Here is a 13,673-nt window from a genome sequence, read left to right on the forward strand (position 1 = left end):
GAGAAATTCAAAGATTCGAGACCCTTTTGTTTGCTAAGTAATCTAGTTTTCTTTAAGAAAAAAGAATGAACCCAAATTGCGAATTTTTTCCCTTTTTCATAAAAGATATAAACCTTATGCTTTTTCTCAGCAACCAAAAGGATAAACAGTGTTCCTTTCACACATTCCAAGTGAACAACTTGAAAGGGTCTGTCTGTTTAATAAAAGCTACTAAAAGAACTAAAGAGATCTTTAAAAATTCACGTTTTCTCACTTTTCTTTGGAGAAATGAAGAAAAGAAACACTAGGAAAAAGGAGAAGTACATCACCAACCTGAGAGTGAAGAGAACAAGAAGCTTAGAGGAAGCAGGATAGCCATGGAGAGCTCTTGAAGCTCTGTTGATGAAGGACATAATCGTCATTTCCTGGAAAATATCTCAAATTCAAGAGGGTCTTGACTCTTGAGAGAGCAGAGAGCTGACACTCAGACACAACACTGGATTGCGCCTGCTAACTATCCGTAGAGAGTGATTGGGAGACAGACAAATGCAATCACTTGGCCTCATGCAATGATAGCATAACACATGTACATTTTTTTTTCCGCACACCTTCTAAAAAGATGGAGGGAGTATCAGGTATTGCTTGCAATGAAATTAAAAATTTCACGATCTTTTTTTTTTTTTTCCTTTTTGTTTCAGGTGTTTTTTCTTTAGGGATGATCAAGATTAACTTCTTATAGATGATTTTATTACTTTGTTATTGTTTAGAAATAGAGGATACGAAAATAGTAAGATAAAAAAAATACTTGTTTCTTTATATTTTATATTTTAAAAATACTTGAATTCACTCAAAAATTATTTTAAATACAAATGGATTTTTTTCTTATATTATTTTTATTATGAATTATTAACCAAATAAAAAATATATATTACTCAAATACAAGAATAATTCCTATAAACATATACCATAATATATATATATTTTCAAACTCCTGCATTATCTTCGATTTCAACAAGAAATAATATACGAATAACCAAATTTATTTTTAGTTACAAGCCTAAGTCAAGCTTTTAGAAAATAAAAGGGGAGACTTTTTGAACTTTCATGCTCAAACCCAGTTAGAATAATAAAAGTAAAGATTTTTATACTGTTTGTGTTATGGTTTAATCATATTTTGAAAAAAAAATTGAATTTAAAATTATTTTTTATTTTAATATATTAATATAAAAAATATATTTTAACATAAAACACTTTAAAGTAACTATTTTAATTGTTATGACATTTTGTATATCTGTCATTTATCTATGTAATCAAATATCACTGACCTAGTTACTTGTATGAACAAATAAGAATTTGAATCCGAGACTATAGAGTAAATAAACTTTTTAATTCTAAATCTTTACTACTTCGTAACCAGCTAGATGATTAATATCGACAATTATAACTTGTCCTTTGCTTCGTAGTCTAGTTATTAATGTCGGCAATGGACACCTTCTTCCAAAAAAACAAAATTGAGAAACTGAGCATGTAATTTAGCAACTTCCTCTTTGAATAGCTAACTTTATAGTTTCAAGATCGGGTTTGGTTTAATATCTGAATTTTAAATTTTGATTGGGTTATTAAATTGTTTGAATTAATTTATTTAAAAAAATTAAAAAAATATTATTTTAATTAAAAAAATAAAAATCAACAATTTATAACTAGATTTTAACATGACCATACCAAAAAAAAAATTATTTTTTAATTTGATCTGATTTTAACTTTAAATTTATTAAGTTTATAGTTCACCAATAATACAGATCAGGTTTTAAAGCCATGCTTAATTTATATAATCCAAGCAAAAGTTTTATTTATATGTATAAAGTGTTTGTTTTATTAAAAAAAATCAAATTGTATTTTGTATAAAAAGTAATCAGTTATGACTTTTAATTTATCAAAAAAAATTATGTTATTATTTTATTAAACTTAAGTATTGCCTCCAGCTTGGGTCGAATCTTTTAAAAAAATATTATATGATTTATATGATGTATTCAGTGAATCAATCATGAATTAGTAAAAAATCAAGAATTTTTTTAAAATAACATAATTTTAAGGTTTTTGAAAAATAATAATAATAATTCAGGTCAAATTCAATTGATTCAATTAACGTATAACCCGAGAATTTTGAATAGCTAAAGTTTAATAACTTTTTCAATTGTTTCTAATGGCCTCCTCAAGTGGTGCTTATCGGATAAGCTATGATTGTTGTTTAATAATTAGAATTTAATACATGCTTGTGAATATGAACAAGTTGAATCCATTAAATTATATTTTGCAGTAAATATTTTAAAATTTGTAAACTAATAAACAATTATGATAGATTACCACAAGCAAATATACCGTATTTTTTTTATTAGGGTAAAAATAAATGGATCATGAGTCGTTAAGACACACAATCATCATGAGATCAACGTACCAATAAAGAATTCTGACTGGATATTATCCAGTGAACACAAAGCCAAATCCTTATCTTGTCTGAATGGCCGACAAATAAATAAATAAATAAAAATACGAGGGTACGGAGAAAAACAAATACTTAGGAGGCATGAACATAATCCTCGTAACAAACCTCAGACGGAGGATAGAATAAAAGGGGACAGAAAAAGTATTTTTAAATTCCATGCAAATCAACTTGGTTGATAGAGACTGAGTTTTAAATTAAATTAAATGAGAATTTAAAATATTAATCTAATGAGTTAAGACTTGATCATTGGTTAAAGTTTATTTTGAATTTTTTTAAAAAAAATAAAGTAATATCAATTTATTTTTTTAGAAAGTATTGAAATGATATTATTTTAAATTTATTAAAATCAACCCAAATTAATTTATCCAATTTATAATCATATTTTTAGACCATATTATTAACCATGATAGATTTAATAAATTAAGATAGAAGTGCAAGCAAATATTATAAGTATACTTACAAGGGGAGGCAATCCACTATGCAAAACGCATGATGAATCCCCCTAAATGGCATAATAGGCGGATTGTTTACAATCTCTTTTTTCTTTCTTTTTGGCCCTCACCATACCACATTGCAGGTCAATTTATTGGGGAAGGGTGAGATTAAAATATGAGAGATTAAAGTGAAAATATTGAGGGGATAAATGACTCTTACATGGTTTGGGTGAAATTTTTATTATACTTCCAGACTTTTTAAATTATAAATTTTGGTCCCTTTAGCTTCTAAAATGTGAGGAAAAATCAATTTTTATTCAAATTTTTATTTTTTTTTATTTTACTCTTTGGTTTCTAGTTGAGAGGAAGGTGATAGAAAGTTATTGGAATCTAGCACTACAAAAAAAAAAATGTTGACAACAATTTTAATAAAAAAAATCAATAATTATGTCAAATTATTTTATTTAATAAAAGGAATTCACATTAAATATTTTTTACTTTAAAATTGCTTAAAAAAACATACATAAGTTCGGTAAGAGTTTTGATTTCAGATTGATTTTTGAGTTTTTGAATAGTTTTTTAGTGTTTTATGAGACCATAAATAAATTTATCAAATTACATAATATATTTTTTATATTTTTTTAAAATTCTATCTTAATTTTTCATCCATCACTATAATTAAAAAAACTAAATAATATCACACGACATGTTGTGTCTTATATTTTTTCAAAATATTTTGGGATGGATACCATGCCTCGTGTAAAATATATAAAAACAATGAAGAATTTAAGAACACGAGTCTACCTTAGTAGGCCTCTCATGGACCCTTACTTAATGGCCCAGGTATGCTATCCTAGCATTTTAAAAAGAATTTTTTTTTTAATTAATGTCTTTTATATATATTTTTAAAAAAATAATTTTAAAATTTATGTTTAAATTAAAACCCTTTTTCTCTTTTATTTTTTTATTCAGTTTTTTTAAATAGAGATTATTTTTTAGTTATTTTATATGCATTTATTTTTTAAAAAGGTTATTCTAATTTATCTATATTTTTTTACATTTTATATAAATAAAAGTTATTTTAAAACATAAAAAAAATTAATTTTGAATAATATTTTTAATATGTGTAACTTTATATGATACTTTTATTTTTTTATTTCATTTAATCAATTTTATGAATATTTATTTTTATTATTATTTGATTAAATAAAAAAATTATGAAAACAATCATGAGATCACATATCCCAGTCTATATTTGCCTCTCAATTTTTTATTTTTATTAATTATTAATGATTTTTTATTTATTTATTGATATACATAGTTTTTAATTTATTTGGTTATATATATTAATGATTTTTTTTATTTTTTTATTGATATACATAGTTTTTAATTTATTTGGTTATATATATACATGAATTTTTCTATTCTTACTTGAGATTTTTTTAATAAAAAGAAAAACATCTTATAAAAGTCTACATATTTATGTTTTGTTTTTAAAATTCAATCCCTAATGAAACACCGGTAAAATAGCGGTAAAATAGCTAGTAAAATTGAAAGGGAGTAGCCATAGCCTAATAAATTATCATGTTAGATTGACAGGCAGAGTGTAATATTATTCATCTATATATGTGGTTAATAAAATAGAGAGAGTATGAGAATAAATCCATAAGAATTAAGATCTAAGAATAATATAATTACTCGAGAAAAAAAAAAGAATAATAATATTACAAAGAAGATAAAAGAATGAGAACTTTCACTTTCAAGTGCGAACATTAGAAATTGCAATTAACACGATTTATTGCAATCCAAATAAAATAAAATAAAACCTTGAGGTCTCCATCAACACTAATCATGCCATTTTACGAGATGGCCTGCCGTGGACCCATGGTGGGGGTACATGATTTAACGGGGCACAGTATGCATGATTTTTAACTTGTTTAGAAATGTTGTGTTTGAATTAATTTTTTAAAGTATTTTTTTATTCAAAAATAAATTTAAATAATATACTTTTTATTTTTTAAGATTTAATCAAAACTATACAAAATTATAAAAAAATTCAAAATTATTTTTTAAATGCCAAAACAAACACATTCAAAATCTAAGTTGCCACTCAAAATTTACCTAGATAGTTTATTAATTAAGATTTTAACTTAGCAAGATTCATTCAACTTGATCATATTATTAAAGAATCGAGTGCTCCCATAAAACTTGATTTGCATCCATGGAAGTCCAGGTAAGCATATATATATATATATATATATATTGAAATATGATTCACAAATCCAAATTATAAATTAAATTTAAAATCTTAAATACACATACGATAATAACTATAATTTTTTTTATGGCCAAATAAATATTCCGAGATAATAACTATAATTTTTTTTTATGGCCATATAAATATTCCGGGTTTCTGAATATGTAAAGTACAATATATATATATATATATATATATAGTACTTTACATTTAAGATTTTAAATTTAATTTATAATTTGAATTTGTGAATTATATTTTAATGTATATAGTACTTTACATATTCAAAAACCTGGAATATTTATTTGGGCATAAAACAATTATAGTTGATATTGTGTATTTAAGACTTTAAATTTAATTTATAATTTGGATTTGTGAATTATATTTCAACCATGCTATTTGTTTTTCTTTTCAAAAAATTAACTAAAAAATATGTTAAAATTAAGGTTAAAGGTTATATTAAAATTGAGACATGTTTAAATATTGCTTGATAAATTATTTTTATTTTAACATGTTATTGATTCACCGAGTTAATCTCAAGTGTTAATGAAATTATTTAAAAACTTAGATTATTTTTTAAATCATTTCTTTTAATTTCGAACATCAATTGGTATACTCACCTTTACGTAGGTGACTCTATGCTTGAACAAGCCTTTGAATTTTCAAAATACAAATGAAAATTTCGGAAGGGGCAAATAGAAACTGCCATTATGCAAATATAGAATGCTTCACCTCAAGCCCATGCTTTAACATTCATGGCACCATTTTATTTTTGTGTTCTTATTTGTATTTAGAAGCATAATTTTAAAATTCGATGCGGTAAGTCAACTTAAGATTGAAAGATTGAAGAAAAAATAAAACAAAAAATTTGATGTAATCCGGTTATCTAGTTAACCTAGTAAAATTGATCAATAACCCAGTTGTATCTCGTTAATTTTTTTTTAATATAAAACGATATCATTTTAATTTTTTTAAAAAAATTAACCTAAATGACCTGGTCAAAATCTGGAATTTGAACCTTGAACTTGGCCGGATCTTAAAATTATGTTTAGAAATATTTCAATATATATCTGGCTTGAAAAAATATTAAATTGATATTTTTATAATATTTTTTTATGATTTTAGTACTAATATAAAAAAAATATTTTATATCAAATACACAATTAAGAATCTACACTATTGCAGTAAAATCATGTTATATTGTAAATTCTTGAGAACCACTTGTCTAATAAATCATAATTTGAAAATCTCTTAATACTATTTTTAGCCTTTGGAAATTAATAAATATGTCACTTCGATTCATTTAGTTTAAAAGTTTTCAACGTCAACTCTTATGTTTCTAGTAGGTCAACTTTTGTTAAATATCAAATGAGATCATCAATAATGTATATTATTAAACTTTTTTATTATGTATTTAAGGTATTTATTATTATATTCATCATCATTATTATTAATGTAATGTTTAGTTACTGTACTAAGACATAGAAGTCACAATGATAGCAAGGATAAAGAAATATTTAATTAAAAAGATAAAAATAAATGTATTTTTATGACAGTTTTAAAATAATTTTTTATGCTTCTAAAATACAAAAAAATATACGTTTTCTCTGACCCCAATTTCTTTACCTGAAAGTAATATATGAACACACCATGTGTTTAATTAGGACAAAAAAACACTTGAAAATAAAAATGATTTTTTTTAATTTCCTTTACATCTTAGAAAATATATTTTTTAAAAAAAACCTCAAATTGATATCAAACATCTCATGTCAATGTAAGATCATTAATTATTGTTATTATTTAAACCATCTGCCTCATTATGCTAAATATTGAACAAGCTCAATTTAAAAAAAAAAAAACATAAAAATAATGTCCACCTCATATAAGACTTAAAAACTCTTAATCTAAATTTTTGTTATCAAACATGATATAATAAAATAAGATTTAAAAACTCTTAATCTAAATTTTTACTAAGTATAAGTTTTAAATCAAATAATATAAGAGTTATTTTGATATAATTCAGTCAATTAGATGAGTTCTAAAAAAATTTAAATAATCAGTAAAAAATATGACTTGCTTAAAAATTTAAAATAATTTTTTAATATTAAAATAATAAAATATTAAATTAACATATGCTTCATAATTTAAATAATCAAATTCACAATATGAGTTACCTCGTATAAAAACTTTGTTTTCTTCGATACAATAAAAAAACAAAAATACTTGTTAAATCAAATACAAATTAAATATAATGATATTGGCTTGAGATTTCAATAATATTATAAAAAGTAATCAACTTAATTTATGAAGATAAATTTAAAATTAAGATAAATTTAAAATTAAGTAAATATTAAAAGATAAAATTAAAAATAATTTTAAAAAAATGAAAAATGAGAGGAAAAAAATTCACCCCCTTCACTGTTTAGATGTATGAACTAACGGAGAGCCTCAGCTGGAAGATGTATCAACAATGGAGGATTCGCCACTGTTTCTCTTCACTTGCTTTCATTCCAAGACACTGCCTTCCTTTCTCCATTATGCTAAAATGGGTTCTGTATCTGAGTTTCTTTTTGGATGAACGTACGGAAAGGCCATTTTCAGTGAATTTGTTAAGCTAACTCGGCATGGTGAATCTTCTTTCAAATGATTTGTAAAGGCTTTGAGTAGGCTGAGTGCTTGAAATTCAAGTTTAACTTTTATTATTATTTTTCCTTTTCTTCCATGTAACGATTAAAAATCTAAGAAAAAAAATATTTTTTTATTAAAAAACACGGCATCATAAAAAAAATTAAATATACTTTTAATCAATAATAAACTCCAAACATTAACACAATTCTTCATGCATACTTGAAAAATTAAAGTAAATAATTCATTAATATAATATTAAAACCATGATAATTAAATTGTTATAAATTTCAATTTTTTTCATTGCATTTTATAATATAATATAAAAAATATTTTAAAATTTCACTTCATATATTAAAATTTTAAGAGTTTTAGATAATTATTTAACAAAATGATATTCATTAATTTCATCCATATAATTCTTTGATGATCAATGAAGAGAAAGATGTAGCAGAGCACGAAGGAATTCTAGGATATATTTAGAATTGTGATAATGGTTATGATTTAAAATATTTTTTATTAGAAATATATTAAAATATTTTTTTATTATTTTATAAAAATTATTTTTAAGATTAGCATATTAAAACAATTTAAAAAAATAAAAAAATAATTTTTTTAAAAATTTAAAATAATATGATTTCAATCATGTTCACGGACAAAATTAAGAGAATAGCTACACATAGCAGCCCTTCAATGCAAAGTGAAAGCAACGAAAGAGAGTGTTTCTCGGTGTCCAGCTTGCTGTGATAACAGAGGGGTTGGAGTGCTGTGTCCAGTAAAAAGAAGCGATGTCTTTGAAAAATGTCAACAAGTTCCCAAACTTGGCAGACTCAGAGCATCTCCGATGAGAAATGCTAAATGGTTAATATACAACGAATTTACAATGTGGTTTTAAAAGAATTAACGTAAAGTTTGAAAACAGGGGATGAAAAGGAGGCAATCCTTGACCATAAAAACTTTGAATAACATAAACAAGAATTTTCTTTTGCTTCATCTTCTCCCTTCAGCTCACTGCACACGATTTTCAGCTTAGCTCAAAACCACCCATTGCAGCCAACAAACTTTCCCTCCTCCACTAAACCCACACGATTTCAGTCTCAACCCAGCTGGGACTCCACAACTGGAAGCAAGGTTCTTTGAGATTAACACACGCACGACTGGAAGCTAATTAATCACCCGGGTAGGACTGGGACAATCAAAGGCAGCTGTTCTTCTTCAAGGGAAGGTGCTTTGAGATTTCATGTTGCTCTATTTTCTTGCATCAGTTTTTTTAAGAGGAAGAGGCAAGTGCAGATAGCCGCTGTCTAACTGTTGTATGTACCTTCAGCAACATTTTAGCTTTTTGATAGAATGTGTAGAAATAGCATAGCATTTCATCAAATGAAATGCTATTCTACCTGTTGATATAGCAATAGCGTTGGAGTTCGAGCATCTTTAATGGAAGATACTATTTCAAAGAGATAAATTAATAAAATATCATTTTAAATAATATAAATATAGTTTTTTGAATTATATATACTCTAATGGAAAAAATTATTTAAAAAGCCAATTTTATTAAAGTGAAATAAATAAATTTTTTATTTCTTTTAATGATTTTGATGTTTTTTTTTTACATAGCTATAATTAATTGTTTTTTTTGTTGGTTTTATTTTATTAGTTTTAATTCTTTCGAGGGATACGTAGAAATAATATTTAAAAATAAAAGACGTTTTATTTAACTTTTCTCTTGAAATATGCAAAACAAATAAAACAAAAACCAGAATATTACTTTTCGTTGAAGATACCTTACATGAGAGGAAAAAAAGCTAAAATAACCGTTATTCACTTTTAGCAACTGAGTTGGAGATGCTCTCATGGCTTGGAAGGATGACAAAGGAAACACACCCTTCAATCTGCTCGCTTCATTAGCGTCGAAGCATGCACGGGGGAGGTTCCCTGTATAGAATTAGTAACAAATAACCAGTGTGCATAACATGATCAAAAAGCAAATGTTCTGAGAACATATTCAGGATTTATTATAAGCAGCAAATTGTTCATTGTAAAACACCCTAGTCGTGCAAGCAAGAACAAAGGCCTGGCAGAAGATTAATGATAATTAGCTAAAATATTAGATTATTAACAATATTTTAGCCAAAAATTTCCTCTGCAGAAACGGATCTTAGAATCATTCGAAAATGTGGGCAGTGAACCGCTTGTGGCGCATTGTAGTGGTAGAGCAGAAAAAGGCAAGATCAAAGGACAATAATACAGGAATATTTCAATAAAGTGAGAATTGGAGCAAGAATTAAGAATAGATTGAAAATAGCAATAAAACAAATATGAAACTTGCCATCTTATTCAAAATAAATTCTCTTAAATTGGCATTATCAATACAAGGAAACAGGGATCGCAATCAGATGATAAGATTCTCCCTGAAGAAAAAAGCTAATAACATAGGCAACATCCTAGTATCTGCTAAATGATTCCCAACAAAATAGCATATTTGATGATCTCCTAGAAAATAGTTCAGCTATAACCAACTTAATGATCTCACGAAGATTGCAGCATCTCTCTCATTCCTAACAATAGCAGAGGTCACATTTGCAGCAGCATTTCCCTCCCCTAGCCCGGCGGTTACAGGAACAAACAAAACCCAGATCAAGGCACTGCAATTCTGACTAATAAATGATATGTAAATTTCAAACGTCTGGCATCGCCACATGCCAAAAGACATTTAGAATTGCAGTGCCCTGATTAGGGCCTCCTTCGTTCACGAGAGACTCCCAGCTTGCCATCATCTTACATTCCTACTAAGAAAGTTTGAAACCGCAATCCTCGTTATCATGTCTGCAATCTGTAATGAGGCTCGTTTTTATATTATTCCAAACAAAAATTTATAATAAATCCATTAATAATCATTCAATTGTAGAACAAACTGTTCTTTGTACCAATAAATGCAGAGCAATAACCTTTAAGAAAAACAAAGGAAACGGATGTTGTGCTGTTATTTAACTCCAATCTCGTGGGTTATGTGGGAGAAGAAGCTGATGACAACACACACTGTCTGAGTTTTTCAGACTCTAAACCCATTTACAGAGGGTTCAAGAGTATAGTTAAAACTCAATTTGAATAGCAGATTCAAAAACTAGGAAATTAAATGGTGAATGAACAGAAAACACTTAATTTTTCAAAATTAATTTGCCTCAGTTAAATCCATTAATATCATTATAATGTAGCTTATACCAAGTAGGTTCTCCCTGAAAACAGGGTCTCGGCTCCACTACACCTAAAATAAATTGGATTGCATCATCACTGGCAATTTCACAATACATTGATGCTCATAAACTAATTTAAATCATATACACTAGTTAGTATTTTTAGATCTATAATCATTTACAATTTCAAAACCCGAAAGTTGCATGATCTATAAATTATATGGCTCAGAGATATAACAGCTCTATCAATCAAGAATTATCAGTAGCAGAACTGGCATTAAAGCTGTGAATTAATCATCACTGCCATATTTTCAAAAAAATCAAAAAATGACACAATAAACAAAATAAAACATCTCTACAGAGAAAAGGGCTGGCTCATATCAAGAAATTCAACCATTATTTATTTTTTTGCTTCATTAATTTCTCTCAGAAGCGCGGATAAAATCCAATTTAATCATTGCCAACAAATTGAATCACAGAAAACAACTTTTTTCATGAATTTGGAGGGAATTTTTAGAGGCAAAACCATTAACCAAATAGCATAAGCCCCCACGTGAACCCCACCCAAAAGATTCAATCTTTGCCTCATTGACTAGCTTAATTTCAACCATTTATCTCAAAACAAGCTAGAGGTATAGAGAGGCAACAAAAATACATAGAAAAAACACAAACCCAGATGAAAAAACAGTGAGGTTTTGAAGACTAAGAGATGTAGCCGTTGATTTGACACAGAAAAGCCGTGGAAAAGGTACAAAAGGCTAAACTGCAACACTAAACGGCAGATGCTTTAGCACGAGCTTTGGGACTTTCAACCTCAGGGGTTTGTAATCAGCGAAGCCTGGGAGGCATCGTGCAGCTAAGATCTTGAAAAGAATAGATTTTTGAAAGGATTTGTGGTTTGATATAACAGAGCCTTTGAGACTGCGAATGAAGAATTTGTGGAGGGGTTACGATATTATATAGAGGTTCAAGAGCTATAAAACCCTAGTTGTTGTTATTTTTCTGTGTTTGGGTGAAGGCTGGATTGGTTTTTGGTGGTGTTGGTATGGTAATGGGCTGGGCTGAATTTCGAGTGGTCCATTGTGAAAACCCAAGATTAAAATATTTTTTACCCAAGTTGTTAAACCAAGATTAAACTAATATTTTTATTAAAATATCAATATATACCAGATTGAGTTTGAACTGAATAAACAGGTCACGAGTTGGCATAGGAAGGTCAACAATCAATAATTTTAATTTAATTTAAAATAAAATTCAAATTAGATTTTAAATTCAAATCAACTCGCAACTAAATTTAACAATAATTCTCACATATTAAAACTAGTTTTTTAATTATATTTTAAGTGGGCCAACACATTAAAAATAAATAAATAGCATTGTATACAAATAACACATGGAAAATACTTATTCATTTATTTACACTTCTTCAATTGAGTCAGTAGTAGTGCATAGTAACGAGGTTAATTACACCAATTAATTTGATTAAATAGGAGAATAGTCAACACCGAGCTAACAACTCAAAGGATTTTAGAATTTGATCACAGTTTTTGCACTCCTATTTGGCATATGTAAAATTTGAACATGGATTGCTCGAGACAACATCAGAAAGTTGGTGCATAAATTAACAACTTAAGACACTTGAATCTATGGAATTCAAAGACAAATTCAGCAAAATAGCAAAATCTTTTGGACGAGGTGAGCTTAAATTTCGGTATCATATACTACACAAGAAAGTATAATGATTAACCTTAAAAATCTAAAACTCAAAATCATGGATCAGGTTAATTGAAATGCATAAAATATTGATAGATGAAACCAATTAATCTAACTAAATTTTTAATAATTTGGATGAGTTAATCAAATCTAAATCGAGTTCAAACTTCATTTAGTTAATATAAAAAAATATATAATTTTTTTTTATGAATATAAATATTCAAATCAACTTATTTACATTTTAACTAATTTTATAAACTTTAAAATTAATAATTATATAAACTATATAAATTTTTAATCCCAAGATTTATAAATCTCAAACCAATAACCTTTGAGCTCCACTTTTAAGGGTTAAAAATAATAATCATCTTAATAACCCATATGTTGACTCGGTAATCTAAGTAACCCAATTAATAACCCATATGTTGACTCGGTAATCTAACTAACCCAAGCCTGTCTCTGACCTGGCCACCAAGTTTGGTCCGAAAACTATGCAAAGAGAATGCCTAATAATTTGAGATCACAACATGAATACCTTCATCCTGTGATTCTATTCTACGTTTTTCTCAATGTGTAGAACATTGTCCCGAGGACTTTTGTTTTTCTCACTAAATTCTCGCAATTGTACAATCTTATGGATCGTATGTGATTCACGCACCTAAACAAAGGGGAGATTTTTATGAAGAAATGATTAACCTAGTCCAGAAGACTAAAATTGTTGCTGCTACAGGAGTTGTCCCTTAAGCCATTTCAAAACTCGCCCATCATCTCCAGACGACTGTTTAGTCTTTGCTGTCATACTAACATCCATGTCAAGTGGCGGTAGCCAGCCCACTTAGCAGCAACATGAATACCAATGGCTAAAGCTGCGCACAGCAGTGGCACTGGAACCCTACTACTAGTATCCGCTGTCACAACTTCAACTTCTTCCTTTCCTTTGGCGAGCTGCTTTGAATGGTAAGAAATAGCTA

General features: G+C 27.2%; 1 protein-coding gene and 1 long non-coding RNA gene across 2 annotated transcripts in view; one reads left to right on the top strand and one right to left on the bottom strand.

Moving 5' to 3' along the window:
- Nucleotides 1-8,462: 8,462 nt before the first annotated feature.
- Nucleotides 8,463-9,087, top strand: LOC105140358 (uncharacterized). The gene is made up of 2 exons (XR_845180.1): nucleotides 8,463-8,656; nucleotides 8,694-9,087. It is a non-coding gene; the product is annotated as an uncharacterized LOC105140358 (long non-coding RNA).
- Nucleotides 9,088-13,262: 4,175 nt separating this feature from the next.
- LOC105140401 (uncharacterized) overlaps nucleotides 13,263-13,673 on the bottom strand; it is a 3,004-nt gene continuing 2,593 nt past the window's right edge. Inside the window, exon 3 of the mRNA XM_011047211.1 lies at nucleotides 13,263-13,670. Coding sequence (XP_011045513.1) covers nucleotides 13,498-13,670 — 173 coding nt within the window. The 3' untranslated portion in view covers nucleotides 13,263-13,497. The remainder of the gene's footprint in view (nucleotides 13,671-13,673) is intronic.

This window comes from Populus euphratica, unplaced genomic scaffold (assembly GCF_000495115.2).
Source record: "Populus euphratica unplaced genomic scaffold, PopEup_1.0 scaffold106.1, whole genome shotgun sequence".
Lineage (NCBI taxonomy): Eukaryota > Viridiplantae > Streptophyta > Magnoliopsida > Malpighiales > Salicaceae > Populus > Populus euphratica.